Source organism: Lonchura striata, chromosome 1A (assembly GCF_050655825.1).
Source record: "Lonchura striata isolate lonStrDom1 chromosome 1A, ASM5065582v1, whole genome shotgun sequence".
NCBI lineage: Eukaryota > Metazoa > Chordata > Aves > Passeriformes > Estrildidae > Lonchura > Lonchura striata.
In genome coordinates, this window is record NC_140741.1 from 48,275,867 (window position 1) to 48,290,869 (window position 15,003).

At 41.6% G+C, this 15,003-nt stretch overlaps 1 protein-coding gene across 4 annotated transcripts in view; it reads right to left on the minus strand.

Annotated features, from left to right (window-relative positions):
- PTPRB (protein tyrosine phosphatase receptor type B) overlaps positions 1 to 15,003 on the minus strand; it is a 63,559-nt gene that overhangs the window by 42,792 nt on the left and 5,764 nt on the right. For 3 of the 4 annotated variants that reach the window (XM_085569816.1, XM_021528962.4, XM_021528961.4), the window contains exons 3-4: positions 9,772 to 10,010; positions 4,376 to 4,652 (exon numbers count right to left, since the gene is read on the minus strand). In XM_085569816.1, the coding sequence (XP_085425942.1) occupies positions 4,376 to 4,652; positions 9,772 to 10,010 (516 nt within the window). Of the gene's footprint in view, positions 1 to 4,375; positions 4,653 to 4,814; positions 5,047 to 9,771; positions 10,011 to 15,003 lie in introns of those variants that run through there. The other variant, XM_021528963.3, reaches the window with a different exon arrangement.

Here is a 15,003-nt window from a genome sequence, read left to right on the forward strand (position 1 = left end):
AACTCTATTTTCACTTTTGGGGAAGATGATATGCTTTCTCTGCACAGCTGCTGCAGATCCAATTTATAGATATGGCTATGTCAAACTGCAGTTTGACATGACTCCCAGATACAGACTGTAAGCACAGAAACACACCTGCCTTATACAGGAGAAAACAAAAACAACTGGGAGATATGAGCCCAGGACTTAATAATGTGCCAGTCTCAGTTACCTTCCTACCATATTATCCATTTTTCCTAGCTTTCCCTCTTCATAAAACAGTAACCTACTTCATAAAGATTTTTCTGAAGATTAAGTAAAGAGGTTGATTTCATTGTCTTTACTAAACACAAATATGCATTTCTTTGGGATGATATGCAACTTAGAGAATCTTTAAAATACGGTTATTTATTTTCTTCTTGTACTATGTCTTTGAAATGATGACCATAACCATTACATGATTACGGATGATAGGTTTATACAGCCTACAGTTAGAGCCATGTCACGTGTTGTTCCAACAGATGGCTAATAAATCAAATTTGTCCTAAATAACTTAAAATTTACAGGAGTGAACACATAGCCTGGGTATGCTTCTGCCATTTAGAGAGTTACATATTAGAATAAAAAAACACTCCAACAGTCTGTGTCTTGGAAGATGAAGTTCTATCTTCTTTTCATTCAAATATTTAATGGATTTTCTAACAAAAAATTATTTACTTGTAGTTCTCTCAGTACAGGAGCTTGGATTGGGTAGCAACATAACATAGTACTGCAATATTTTTATTTGTTTGTAGAGAAAGATTTTGAAAATGGCATTTATAAGTCTATTTTAGAAGATATAATTGAAAGTGGGGTAATTGCCAAATTGTTTTCCATGGCTCTCTAGACCAGCATCTCTAATCTGCATTTCAATTCTGAATTGAAATTCATAAATTTAACTGTATTTTAGGATCTATTAATATACTACTGTTTTTAACTAGACTTAGTCATTCGTTGAAATAGTTATAGCAATGCATAGACATTTGGAGGTTTGAGAACTTAAAATGTATCTTACTTGTAACTGGGAAAGACAAAAACCTACCTCTTTTGCCATACATCAATTCTTAATAACAGAAATAGTTTTACTGAGAAAATGAAGAATATAACGTGAAATGACTGACAGGTGCATAGCCCAGCTTTACAATGTCTGCAGCATGCTGACTAGTATGGTTTTATGTGCTGTTTAATGTACATATGTATATCTATATCTATATATGTGTGTATCTTAGAAAAACCCCAACAAATTGTAAATATTAATATGAAGCAAATATGCATTCTTGGGCCTACTAACATCTGTAATCTCAGTTTTGCAGTGGAGAATTTCTCTGTAACTCCAAGCTGATAAATGATGTTATCATATTTTTCTTCCTTTCCTATTCCACCAAAATAGCACAAATGTCCCCACTGTGTGTGTTTCCATGTCTATGCATACATGGCTTATGAAGTGCATATGTGACAGTATTTTCCATTTTTGATTACCTATTTTAATTCTGCTCTACTAGATAAAATACTTGCTGTTTTAAATTTACAATCCACAGATCACAACTTCTTGAGTAAAGAGAGTCACTTTAGAGAACTAGTCTGGATTCTTGTACCACTATTTCATACATCATTAGACTTTAGATCTAGGTATCCACGAGTGAAATAGAAGCTGCTTCTCCATGAAAGATTCACAAGGGTGAATCTGGTGTTACTTGAGAGTTTATGGAATCTTCACAAGCTGCACAGTTATTCTATTGGAAATATCAAACTTGCAAACAATAGATCATTATTTTAACGTGACATTATATACCTAAAAGGCTAATATGGTCCTCTCCAAGCTTTTACATTACCACTGCAACTGTGGCATGCATTATTCCTTGCTTTCACCATGAGTTCCTAGTCAGAAAAGATCACATTCAAAATTTAACCAAATGTTTTGGATTTTAAGTGCTTAGCTACTCAAGTACTTTGTATAAGAAACTTGATGAAACCTGAACTCAGAACTGGCACACAAAAATTTTTACAGGATTGAGTATGAGCAAAAAGCTAGTTTCTGAACTAGGTATATAAACAAACCTGTAACTTTCTCACACTTTCTCATGTGTATTTATTGCATCAAGATGATACAGATACTCAAACATCGTTTTGCAAAAATAAAACACATGAGATGGGATTCCTTTCCCTTCAACCAACTACACTTCAGCTTCCTGGTCTAACCTAGTCTCCTCTGATAGCCAGTGGAGAAAGCACCTTCAATGACCATCTTAGCCCATCTTCCTTAGGAAGGGAGCCTCACTGACCAAGGTCAGACTTCATGGTTTTAGATAGTCCATGATAAATCAGTTCCAATACCATTGAAATTGGTGGAAATTCTGTTTACAATATGGCTGGAAAGACTGCTTATACTTCCATATTCACAGGACAATTTCCAGGAATGCATGCCTATGGACATTCAGCCTTAGTAGATAGTAAACTAAAACTACTGTCATCAAGTTACAAAGGAACAGGTGAAAAAGAGCTTGCATGAAATTGGTTTAAAATGCTGCCCCTAGTGGAAACATAAGAGGAATATCCTCCCTCATTCTGCATTGAAAAGCTTAGAATAGACAATACAATACTGGTTGTTCACAGGCATAATGTAGAAAAATTCTTTAAAAAAAATGTTAGGGCTAATTGTGTATTTTGAACACCATCAAGCAGTTCAACTCAAGGAAAGCAAGGAACCACAGAGCAATCCGAGTAGCTCTCTGCAGGAAACATTCATGGCTCCTCTATTCTTATTTCGTGCTTTTGACTGACCTCTGCTATCCAAAATCTAAATGTAAACCTCACTTCAACTATGGTATACCAATTATCAGTATTTCAACTTAAACTTCAATCAGACTTTTCACATTGATGTCAGCTTCATAATATGACTCTAATGATCAGCTGTTTTCAATCACTTTAATCATATAGCCTTGAAAAAAATCTATTTAGTGATAAAAAAGTCAAAAATGGTATGTAAAAGCTTCTGTGTTAATGGTTATGCATTAATCAAAATGTGCTCTAAAGTGGTATCTTCTCACCTTCTATGCATGTGTTCAATAATAGAACTATACAGAAACGATGATGATTTATACCTGTCTCTCCAATAACGGCTAATCTATTATTTCAATGTTCACATTACAAGTCATCAGTATCAATATTAAAAACAATCAGCATGATGCACAACAAATTTAAATCACTGTCTACACAGAAACTATTACTCAAGGACGTGGTATAAGAAACTTGATGAAACCTGAACTCAGAACTGACACACAAAAATTTTTACTAATTGACATGACTTGTACTTAGTGTATAGATATGACACCAGCAGACTTGTCAATAGATTTTTTTAAACTTGAGTTACCACAGCAAATTAATGGAGAGTATTTAGTGCATTTGTATGGTTAATGCAGGAAACAGGCTCTGACAGAAAGCAACATCTCTAAACAGGTAATTGTGAATTACTTGGCTGCTGTAATCCTCAATACTAATATTAAGTACCTCTCTAAAATTAACACCTTAGGAGCAAATCAGAGAGATATTTCATGATGGACTTTATTTAAGATATCTTTGTTTTGGGTCTTGAACTACTATCATTAAGAGGTTGAACAGTATTATATTTTATCATCTTCAAAAAAGCACAAATACAGGTAGAAAGAGGCCAGTTGTACCACTGCAGCTGTTGTCACTCAATGTTGTCCATTGCTTCACAGCTGAATTGTTCACATGCCCACACAAACACGAATGCAGAAAGGGGCTTTCCTTGGCAGTCCTCTGTCAGGCTCCTGGACCATTCCCTACAGCCAGCCATGGATGTGTCACTGTAAGTGCTCTGTACACAACTGTGTATCATAACACCTCACTGGTGATATCCAAGGAAAATATATAAGAGTGACGTTTCAGCCTTACTTTCCGACTTTCAGACTCTGGTTAGAGAGAATAAAAGTATGGAAATGGGCTGAAAGTTATCCTTAAAGTAGATTTACCTGCTATGAAATAGATTGTATTTTAAACACAGTAAATAAACTGCCAGCTGAGGAAGTATGAATACAATGCATTTACATGAGCACAAAGGATGTTATGGGCTACTACTCAAAAAAACTTTTTTTTTTTATCTTAATATCCTCACAGCCCCTCTTTTTTCAAGCCTGCTGAGTCAACTGTCGGTAGGACTTACTTCTGGCAGCGGGCTAAAGAGAACTCAAGCGCAGGGCTGCTATGTTCAGCAAACAGTGTCTACTTTCAGTAGCTGTAAATGCACCGCTCTCCTCCTCCTCTCGGAGCCGGCCGGAGCAAGGGGAAGAAAGAGAAAAGCCGGGCGTCCCTCCCCGCGCACCTGCCGCGCCCGTACCTGTCTGCAGGGAGATGTTGAGAGCCTCGCCGCCGGCGAGGGGCTGGATGCGCAGGTGGTACCAGGTCCCGGCCTCCAGCCCCCGCAGGGTGCAGCCGTAGGTGCGGTTGCCCGCGGGGAAGGGCTGGCAGCCGGCCGCCTCCCCGTCCTCCGAGCGCCCGCTCAGGCTGAAGTTGCAGGCGCGGCCCGCGGCGCCCCAGCGCAGCCGAACGCTCTGCCCGGCGACGCTCCGCTCCGTCAGGTTGGCGCTGCATCCCGCTGCCTGCTCCGGCGCGGCCTGCGGAGAGCGGGAGAGATCTGAGCGCCCCACCAGTGCCCCCGAGCTCCGCTCCCAGCCCGTCCCCGCTGTGCCGCTGCGGGGCGAACCTGCCCGTGTCCCCCCGGCTCGCCTGCGACCTGCGAGGGACCCTACACCGCCCCCCTCCTCCCGGCCGCTCACCTTGGTCAGGGCCAGCGCGGTCCACAGGGCGAATCCTGCCCCATAGCTCAGCATCGCCGACAGTTTTTAACGCCAAAAGCCCTCGCGGGGAGGGGAAAAGGGGAAGGCACGGCGGCGCTGGGGGGATCCGAAGAAGCGAAGTGGCGGCGGCGGGCCCCGGGGGCCCCCGCTCCCCGCCGGGCTGCGAGCCCTGTGCCGGGCCGCCCGCCTGCTGCATGCGCTCGGGGCTGCCCGGCCGCCGAGCCGCCTCCCTGACACCGGCGTGGGGTGGGGGGGCTGCCCGCCCGCGGCTGAGGAGGAGCGGAGGAGGCGGGGGAGGCGGCCGCCGCTTCCCACGCTGCCATTCTGACCCGAGCTGACTTTCCCGCAGCCCTTCCCGCCGACTTCCGCAATCAAGAGGCGATTTCCTCGCGTCCCGCTGCGGGGGCGAAGCTCGGCGGCTCGGGACCTGCCGCCCACCGGGCAGGCCACCGGCCCCGGGGTGCCGCCCCTCTCTCCTTAAGGATCCCACCTTCCTCCCGGCTCCTCTCCCACCCCACCTCCTTTCCTTCCTCGCTGCTGCTTCCTCATGTCGTTTTCCCCGTGTCTCGTCTTCCCCAGCGCTCCCCCCGGCGCACGGGGCCCTTCGGCGGTGCCGCTGTTGGGGGCGGCGCTCTTGTCTGCTGGCTGCGCCTCACCTAGCGCTGCCTTGCCTTGGCTCACGGCTGCACCGCCTCGCAGTGTCTTCTTGCCTCTGCCTCAACCTCGCGGCTGCCTTGTCTCATGCTGGTCTTGCCTCATTCCCACCGTGCCTGCCTTACCTCACGGCCCTTTGCCTCCTGTGGTTCTTTCTCCTCCTACCTACCACTGCTCTTGAGCACCTTGCCTCACGCTTTCTTCATGCCATGGCCTCCATTCACCTCGCACCTGCCACCCTTCACAGCCGTCCCACCACCCGGCCCACCCTCCTCTTGGCCTCAGCTGTCAGTAACCCACCAGTCCAGCTCCCGTGTCCCAAACTGATGTTTTTAAAGGTTATCTTCAGACCACCAAGGCCTCCATTCTCTCACTGGCCATGTGGCACTGCAACCAGAGGCCTTGCATCCAGGAGAGTCCAGCAGAGCCCAGCTGAGCTCCTGCCTGCAGCAGCAGTCTGTCTGTGAGCGGCCAAGTCATCTCTGTTTTCTGTTTCAACTTGTGTCCTTGAAACTATTCCTTCCCACATCCCCTGAATAACTCCCAAGCTAAAATTACACATGCCATGGAAAGTGAGAAAGTCTCCCTGTTTTCAGACTGCACCACTAAAGCTGTGTGCAACTACAAGTTGGCTACTGCCAAAATGAAAACTTTCCATTTCTGTCATGCATACCCATTTCCTTCTTGCTTACATTTCAGCCTCTGAGAACTCACATGTCAGTGTGTACATGGGGAGACAGAGAAGAAGTGTAGACAGAAGCATTTTTGCACCTCAGATATTAAAATACACAATAGCAGCCATGGAGTGAATTTGGGGGTGCACAAAAGAGAAATGGACATTTAATTTCTTCAAAGGGAATGGTATTTTTCTGCAACTTTCTTTGCTGCATTATGCGTGTGGGGTTTTAACTTTTAAAAACAGTACCTCAACCAAATTCAACACCATCTCTGTATCACTTTTGCCTTCTTTGAGGGAGAAAAAGGTTCTAGGTTCTACAAACTTTAGTCTGCCTTTTAGGGGAGCTGCTGCTCTAGGATTTTTCTGGGCACTAGCCTGTCAAACAAGATGCAAATATCTGTAAAACCTTAGCTGTCCTTCTGTTATGAAACCAAAAGTCTGAGCGCTCAAGGGTGTTACCTGCACCTACAGAAAACTTAATCTGTCCCAGTGGAGCTCCACGCTTGGTCCTAGGGACATGGTACTCAAAGTGTTGTGCTGTACTTTGCAAAACTGAGGGTAGTTAATAACTTTATGATCATTACCTTAAGTGGCAATAAAAATCTGTGTTGGTTATTACGCCACAGAAGAAAATCTCCTTAGGAAGAGATGCTTTACATACTTCAGACAGAAGGAGGAACCAAACCTCAAAGATAATTATGCCATTGATAGGAAACACAAGGTGTGTTTCTTAGAGCTAAACTGGGACTAAAATGACATAGATGTTTTGTAATCATTTAAGGTAAGAATTTTACAGTGTGATTTCTTCTTTTGGTGATAGTGATTTGAGCTTAACAGCATAAACCACACCAATACTTTTCCACCACTGGAAAAGTGCAAATCTGAAGGCTTATTGGGATGTTTGGATTACTTCAAAACCCTCTCTGAAGATTAAAACATTCAGGGTAATCTGCTTTTTCTTGAAAAGTAGCTCACATTATTCTAAGTATTTTTTAAAATATCAATGACCTGAACTTCCAGGGAAGATATGATTTGGATATTTAGAAGTAAGTTGTTTAAGTAGATATAATAAGTAAAAGGAAAGAGAAGCATAATCAACACCGCAAACATAAAATTCAGGACAAAAAGTGGAACCTACCACAAAGAAAACTAAGATTTTTGGAAATAAATACGTGTTTATCTCTCCTAGCTAGCATAAGATAATTTGTGCTGGAAAATTATATTACTGCTTCTTAGAAGTGCTTATAATTCAGAAGTTCCTGCTTTATTACTCTTATTCTTGCTATCATAAAATCTTTAATTTTCTGTATTAGTAGGAAAGTACTGGTTTATTACAGGTTTTGAGACCTCCTTCTGTATGTTATCCTGCAAAAGTTGCTACATGGTTAAGGTCTGACACAGATGTCTATGCCAACACTGGAATAAAACATGAGGGGTCCAGCATTCACTGGGGGCAATGTATTTATATAGAATAGTCAACATAATGCAAGTAATTATTTCCAGACTGTTATTGAATAAATGGGCTTTTAGTAAGTCAGCAGTTACACAGCCTTTAACACTTACTGACCTGTGTGGCAAGCCAAGAAATTAATTAAACTGAAAAAAGAACTGGAAGTGAGTTTTGGGAGTTACCGGACATGTCTCTAATAGCAGGCTCCAAAGTCCCTTTCAGACACTTTCCCAAGGTTTCCTGACTTTTTTTTTTTTAACACCAACCTCTCTGTCTCTCTAATCAAGAGGAAATGGGCTTTGCATAGCTTTTGTCATGGATTCAAAGTGCAAGCTGCAGTTATACTTGAAATCCATGGCAGCTCTAAACCAAACATTTTGTTCAATTGAAATGTCACTATTGTCCCCCCCAAAATGGGTATGTGCACAGCCAAATAACAACATGGCTTTACTTCTGCAAACAAGAGGCCCCAGCCTGGGCAAATGGAGTTCATAGGAGGTATTGTCTTCCTCACAACAATATTCAGCACTTAGTCTATGTATTTTCAAAGTATTGTGTTAAATCCAGTTAATACTTTAAACATCCCTGAAATTTGAAAAAAAAATGTTTTTAATTCTATTCTAAAGACTGGGAAACAGAGAGGGAGGCCAAAGATTTTAAGTTTGTGTGTCTAAATTGGTATATCTAGATTCAAATGTCCAGAGCCAGTTGGAAGCTACAAGAGAAAGTTATTACTGATTTTTTTTTCATAAATATGCTTAGAAAGCTTATCATCACAATTCTGTTTTGAAAGTTTTGACCTAAGCAGCTTGTTCAGTGCAGATGATGCTATTCAGGAGGTGAAGTGGGGTAGAAACACAAATGGCAGTAGTTTCTGTTAAAATGGTGACATTTGTCTTGCTTTGGCAGGATTATGTGGTAGTGTTGGAGGCAGTTTGGGGAATACCTCTTTTTATAGGACATTTCCATTTGGAAGGAAAAGTATTCTGTGGGGAGGTATGCAAATGAACAGAGGCCATGAGGAAACAAGCTCAGCCTGCATGCACTGAGCCAGAAAGATCACATTTAAAAAGATCTGCATCAGTTGTGGAATGGGGTGCAGTGTGCCATCCTTGGCTCAGTCCCTTGCCCTCATCAGCATCAGAACAGCAGTGTTGGGGTCCATAAACCATCACCTTTGTGGACTCTGACATTCTATCCACAGCCTTCCTAAACATAAAACACATTTCTTAGTCTTATCCACTTCAACACACAGTAGTTACTGAAGCATATTTGCCTGCCCCAATACATTGAGTGTAGCGTGGTCCTCTGCAAGATAAGCTCACAGGGGATTTAGGGATTTTCAGTTCTAAACCACTATGTGATAACAGTGATACAGGGACCAATAATGTCCTGCATGCTTTAGTTCTAACTGCCTGTACACATTTTGCCAGTCATGATTCCAGATTTGCTCTCACATTACTGAACTGAGTCTTGCAGAAAAGGAAGACTGGAAATTGATTTGGAGCAAATGGCCTGCCAGGTGCTCCTTCTACAGCTGGGGCTGGTAGCCTTATTCACCTTCTCTGCCAGGACAGTTAGAGCAGAGACCAAGTGTCTGTGTGTTTCCACTCTGCCTATGAGCCAGTAAATAAGCTCACCATGGCCAAGTCTAGGGTTCCTTTTGAGGCCAGTTAAAACATTTGTATTTCTCTTGCTTTGATCTGTAAACAATGTATATAATTATCTGTAAATAAGGTCATTGCATGCTGTAATTCTTAGCATGTAATTAAAGCTAAACTATCACATCATGCAACAAATAATACCAGAGCCTAAGTCCCTGAGAGCAGATACCCAGGCTCCTGTGAGTCCTGCCACATCCAGGAACTTTCCATTGCTTCTCACATATCCTGCTAATACTTCTCCCAGTGCAACATGTGCACCAGGATTGGGCTGTACAGAAGAAGCAGAATTTTTCTGCAGCTGTGCTTCTAGCAAAGGACACTGTCAGCATGAACATCAAAGCAAAGCATCCCACCAAAAAAAGAACAAAGCTTAGTCTTTTAACTGATTTTTTTCAGATTTGGTTTGTTGTTTTCTTAAGCCCACTTGTAATAGCTATCAGGCTCCACAGAGTGGAGCAGGCTTTGTAAAAATCAGTAGTTCTGTCCTACCTCTTCTGTAGTGCTAGAGTATTGAAGAGTGGTTGTTGGAATCCAGGCTTTCTCTGTTACTGCAGATTTCAAGACTAAGTAGAGGTTTTCGACGGAATTTTTACTGAAGTGTTCAGTCACATTTTTGATGAACATCTCTGTGCTACTTTTCAACACATTTTCAGGCCTAGAAGTTACAGCATTTGAAGAGGGGGATGTAGTTATAGTACTCCGCACAGAAGTGTCTGCATCTTGGAGATCTAAAACAAACAAAGGAATATGATTAAATTCACCTCAACATTTTTATAAAGAATTCATTAACTTCAATAAACGTGGGTGATACAATTTCCAAGTAGTTGAAGTGCACCTGTCAATTCTATAAATTTTTTGTTTTCAGTGCAAATGTGTTCTTGCATTAATACCAAAACCTACAAAACACAACCAAAAAAAAAAAATAATGTCCCCAAACACTCCCATACCATTAATTTTACATGTAGTCTCTCAGTGATTCTGAAGGGAAGAGAAAGGTTGTACTTTGTCATTAATGGCACAAGTTTTTTCATTTGCAACTTTTTCACTTGCTTGTATTTATCAAATGGCACACAGTACCAGCTTTATGACCCTCTCCCCTCCTTTCTAAGTGCATTGGCCAGATTCAGATCTGCATTTTTTTGGTGTAAGTTTAAAACATGGCTTTGTTCAGTATAATTTTTCAAGATTTTTTTTGTCTCAACATAAGCGCTCAAGTTAAGTTTCTTGTGCCCACATGAACATTTCTCTTGCTCTCTAAAATCAGTCCTATGCTGACCCCATGCTAATCCCTGACTGCTGCCTTCCCAAGGCTCAGCTAATGATCTGTCACTTAACTGAAGTATCTGTAAATATGGCAATGGGTTCGCTTTTTTAGTCACGTATCCTTCAGAGAAAGCCAAAGTTGCAATTAGAGCTCAGGAAAGATTTTACTACACATTTTTCCTCCACATTTTCATGGCTCTTCCTCCCCATTGGTATGTATTTAATATCCTTTCTTTGTGGCAGTGAGGGCAGGGTTCAAGCTGTGGTGGCCTCTACATCTGGTAGCATCACATTTCAGCTAAACTATTGGAATTACTCACTGGCCCCTTCTCACAAAAAGCTGCCCTGCCATTGCTGTAACACAGCTAATGTGTATTGGCCCGATGCCCAAGATTCTTTGTCTGTCCTTGAACTGGGATCTCCAGCATGACAGAACCTTGTTTGGCTGCTGAGCCACTGGGCTGGTTGCCATTTATAACAATTTTAGCCCACAAATCCTTTAAAAACAAAATAGTGACTGGGTTAAATTGCAGCAGAAGCTTTCAAATGCAATTACTTGGTGTGCAATTATGATGTCGTAGCTGAGCAATGTGTGATTACTTCTTACCCAAAGGAGCAGTGGGTGAGCTTCCACAAAATCAACATTATCAGTTTTTTCTGTATATGTGTAAATATATGTGTTAACATGTTTATGGAAAAAAAATTGCAGCACTTTGATTTGCACAGAAAAAGTGAGATTGTAAATCCTAGTAGGAGGCATTTCCATGCAAATGTTTGCTGTGCTTGACAGCACAGCGCATTCACCTGGGACATGGTTCTGGAACTTTTTGAAAAGTAGTGGTTTACTGGAATAGGTTGGTATCCAGAGTAGAGATTTTCCTTCCTTTTATCTAATTGTGCTTCTCTGGAAATAAAAATTCCAAGTCTCCATTAAATTACAAAAATAGTTGACTAAATATTTTTTCAAATCAAGGCAGTGAAAGCAATACTACAGATCTAATTCTTCTCTCACACTTGTGCAAATGGTTTCATCGAAACCTCAGGTCTTGTCCAATTCTGCACAATCATCTTCATGCTGCTGCCTCTGCATAAACTCCCTGTAGAGAGCCTGAGGTGCAGACTCTGCTGTGGTCTCATGTCACATACCTTCATGGTTCCCAACAGAAGGACAGGAACCTTGTGCTCAGCTGCTGCAACAAACCCATTAGCTGACAAAAGTCCAGACAGTCTAGATTCCATGACAGTCATTGCTCCTGGAGATCTCCTATTTGTTGATGGTCTCTGAAAGTCTATGGTAGGCAACTAGAAATCCTAGCCCCAAGGACTTGGAAAGAGATCTATGCCTTTCAGATATCTCTGAGATATCTCTCTCCTACTTCAGCAGGAAGTAGAACTTACTGACAGAAAACAAAAAACGGGTATATCTGCAGTCAGCAATCTCTTAGAAAAAAGGCCATACAGTTGGGCTTCTAAATATATATTTACACACCCAACATGAAAACACACTAAAAAAAATCTTAGCTTAATTTACAGAAAAATAGCAGTGATTCCAGCAGGAAGGCATTTGCATACCAGTGCAATTGTGCTTTAGGAAAGCTGCTCCTCCATAAAAAGAACGCTTGTGCTGCCAGTGACATTTGTGCAATTCAGCAGCCAGGGAATAACTGGCATTCTTGGTGCAGGAGCTGAGGAGGGAGCTCAACAGTCCTGGAAGCAAAACACTTGGTCCTCAGAAAAGTTCCACCATCCCACAAAGGTTCCATGAACAAGGATTTGGTCACTGCATCACCCAACCTTTCATGTTAATAAGCTTCAGGCTATTCTGGCTTTCCATCTAAAAGATCTTTCCCAGAAAATACTGGTTACAATCTGTTGCCTGTAACCTGTGGATAGAAGTGACTTGTGTGCAGAACTATGCCATAGTGGAACTTAGATATATGTACTAGTGTTTTCTATATATCCTACAGTGGACTGACTAATGGGGTTCATATCTGTTACCCATTTTAAGAAAGTCAGAATCCATGTTTATCTTCAAAGTAAAGCCACTATTGTGATCCTAGCATAAGGACCCTCATAGCCCTTCTTCAGTAGCAGGCACTTAAAAAAGAAAACTGCATATTATAAGGCCCATGTAGCAGTTTTCTACACAACTTGAGTTCCAAATTTTTTTAACCAGAAAAAACTCACCTCTTATCTGGACATTTGTGAAGTACACAGAAATCTCAACAGTGGTATTTTTCAGATGTGTTTAGCATTGTTCCAGCAGCCTCTTTGGAAATCAGTCATAAAACTGTTCTTGGGAACAGGACAGCAGCACAGACACTGATGTTGATCACTAGTGGCTGCATGATACACAGTGTGTGAACATAATATTGTAATAATCAGTAGCGCACCCAGGAGAAATGATGATGTTCTAAGTGCATATTTCATCCACAGAGTGTACTGCAAACCACATCCATCTGCACAGCAGCAGACAGCTTACAAGGAAGGGACTTCCAGACTTTTGCATGTATGAATACCAAAAGTTCTGGTTAGTTGTCAAGAACTGAGAACCCTACAGTGGTGCTTTCAGCCTTAGCAGAGCTGGCACAGTGCAGCTTTCTGAAATAGTTCACATTGTACTGATCTGCCTACCCTATTAGAGCACAGCTTCAGAAAACTAAGGCTGAACTGCTAGTGAAACATAATTGAATCAGATATTTAGTGTGTAAGATACAAAATACTCCATAAAACTGCATCTAATTCTCTGCAAGACTTTAAACAAGAAGGGGTTGCTTTAAGATCTCTTAATGTGCAGGACAAAATGAATTTCTTTTACCTAACTACTTGTAAATAAAAAAAACATAATTCAGATTCCTGTTGTATGTTGAAGTATGACAGAGAAACAAAATCCTCTGAATGTCCTTTCTTTTCCCTTCAACGTGACTTTTAAAACCTGCAAAATCGGTGCTGCTTGAAAATGTTTTCTTTCTTTATTTGAATGTTGTAGAAGTTAGAATAATTTATATCTTATGTCAGAGAAGTCGAATGTCTCCAAACTCCAGTCTAATCCTGAATTGCTCTTATACTTGCTTGTTTTTGAAATGCTGAAGTAGCCACTGAAAGGTTATTTCAGCATCAGTTTTAGCAGAACATCTATATAACTATGATGATAACATCATTGGTGTACCAGCCCTATTTCTGACTCTGTGGGTAGTTCCAGCACACCCTGAAGTGAATTTTTGGTCACTGTAAGGGGCATCTGGATTCCACTAACTCTATAGATCTACTGAAGAGAGCTCAGATACTCAGGAATTACAGAGACACCTAGGTGTGGGCATCCAGGGCACAGGGAATATTTCTCTGTCTGCTTTGAGGGGTTCTGACCCCCAGAGAAATACTGTCTTTATCCTTTGCCCATAGAGAGAACTTCCCAAGACTTTGAGATAGACTAGAGTCTACAAAAGTGTGAAATGGGTAATAGAGAGTAGTATAGCATATCACTTGTGTGAGAAATTTAGGTTTTGGGATTTTTAGTATGGTGTAGATAGGAAGCAAGATGGGGGAATTTGGGTGTAGTCCCTGTCTTCTTCTACTACTCCATTTTCTGCAGTGTTGGTGGCACAGGGTGATTGGTCAAGGAAAGCACAGTGTAGAGGTTACATGGACAGTCAAGGAATGAATTATTGGTAGATAAGAAATAATTTACCTTTTAAGAGTTAATTGGATAAAACCACTTTAAAAGACCTTGAAACTGTACATTTCAGGGCCATTTTGAAGTGCTATTCTAGCGTGCTGAGCCTGTAGTGGACAGCTTGCAAAACTTTAGATAAGATAACAATAAACAAGAAGCTGAAGACTGAAGAAGTCCCATGAGTCTCCTTCTTCCTGGCACAGAACTATTACAGGAGGTTTCCCCCGCCATTTGGGGAGACCCCCAGAAAGGCCCAACATAAAACAAACATCAGTACCTAGGTCTTGGTTCAGTTGCCTAAACCTAGTGGACTCTGAACTGCCCTAGGGCATCTGAAGCGTCTGCTCAGGCTGTCATAACACATACAGGAGACCTATGTCTTTCTGGGCTGGCAGCCAGAGATCAGGTGGAATATTGTGGAGCATCTTAAATGACAAAAAGCACTTTGTTGAGATAAGTGAAAGAATCACTTCAGATACCTACATTTAGACACATGGAAGTTCAAACCCACTCCAGCTTCTACATGAAGGTCCACACAAAATAAAGGGGGAGAATATAATAATGAAAAACACCAGTATAATTGTTTGGAATTGTTATCTTTGTTAGCACTAGCAGAAGATGAAGTCATAAAGCAGGACATGCCTGATTGCTCTGGGAAGCTGTGCATATTGTTCCATTTTTTTCCCTATGAAGGTAGCTGAGCTGGTTTTGTTCTATATTCTTTGTGCTGTGACTCATTAAGACTTTGAAAATTTACAAAACCCAAAGACCTAGGCTACACTTCA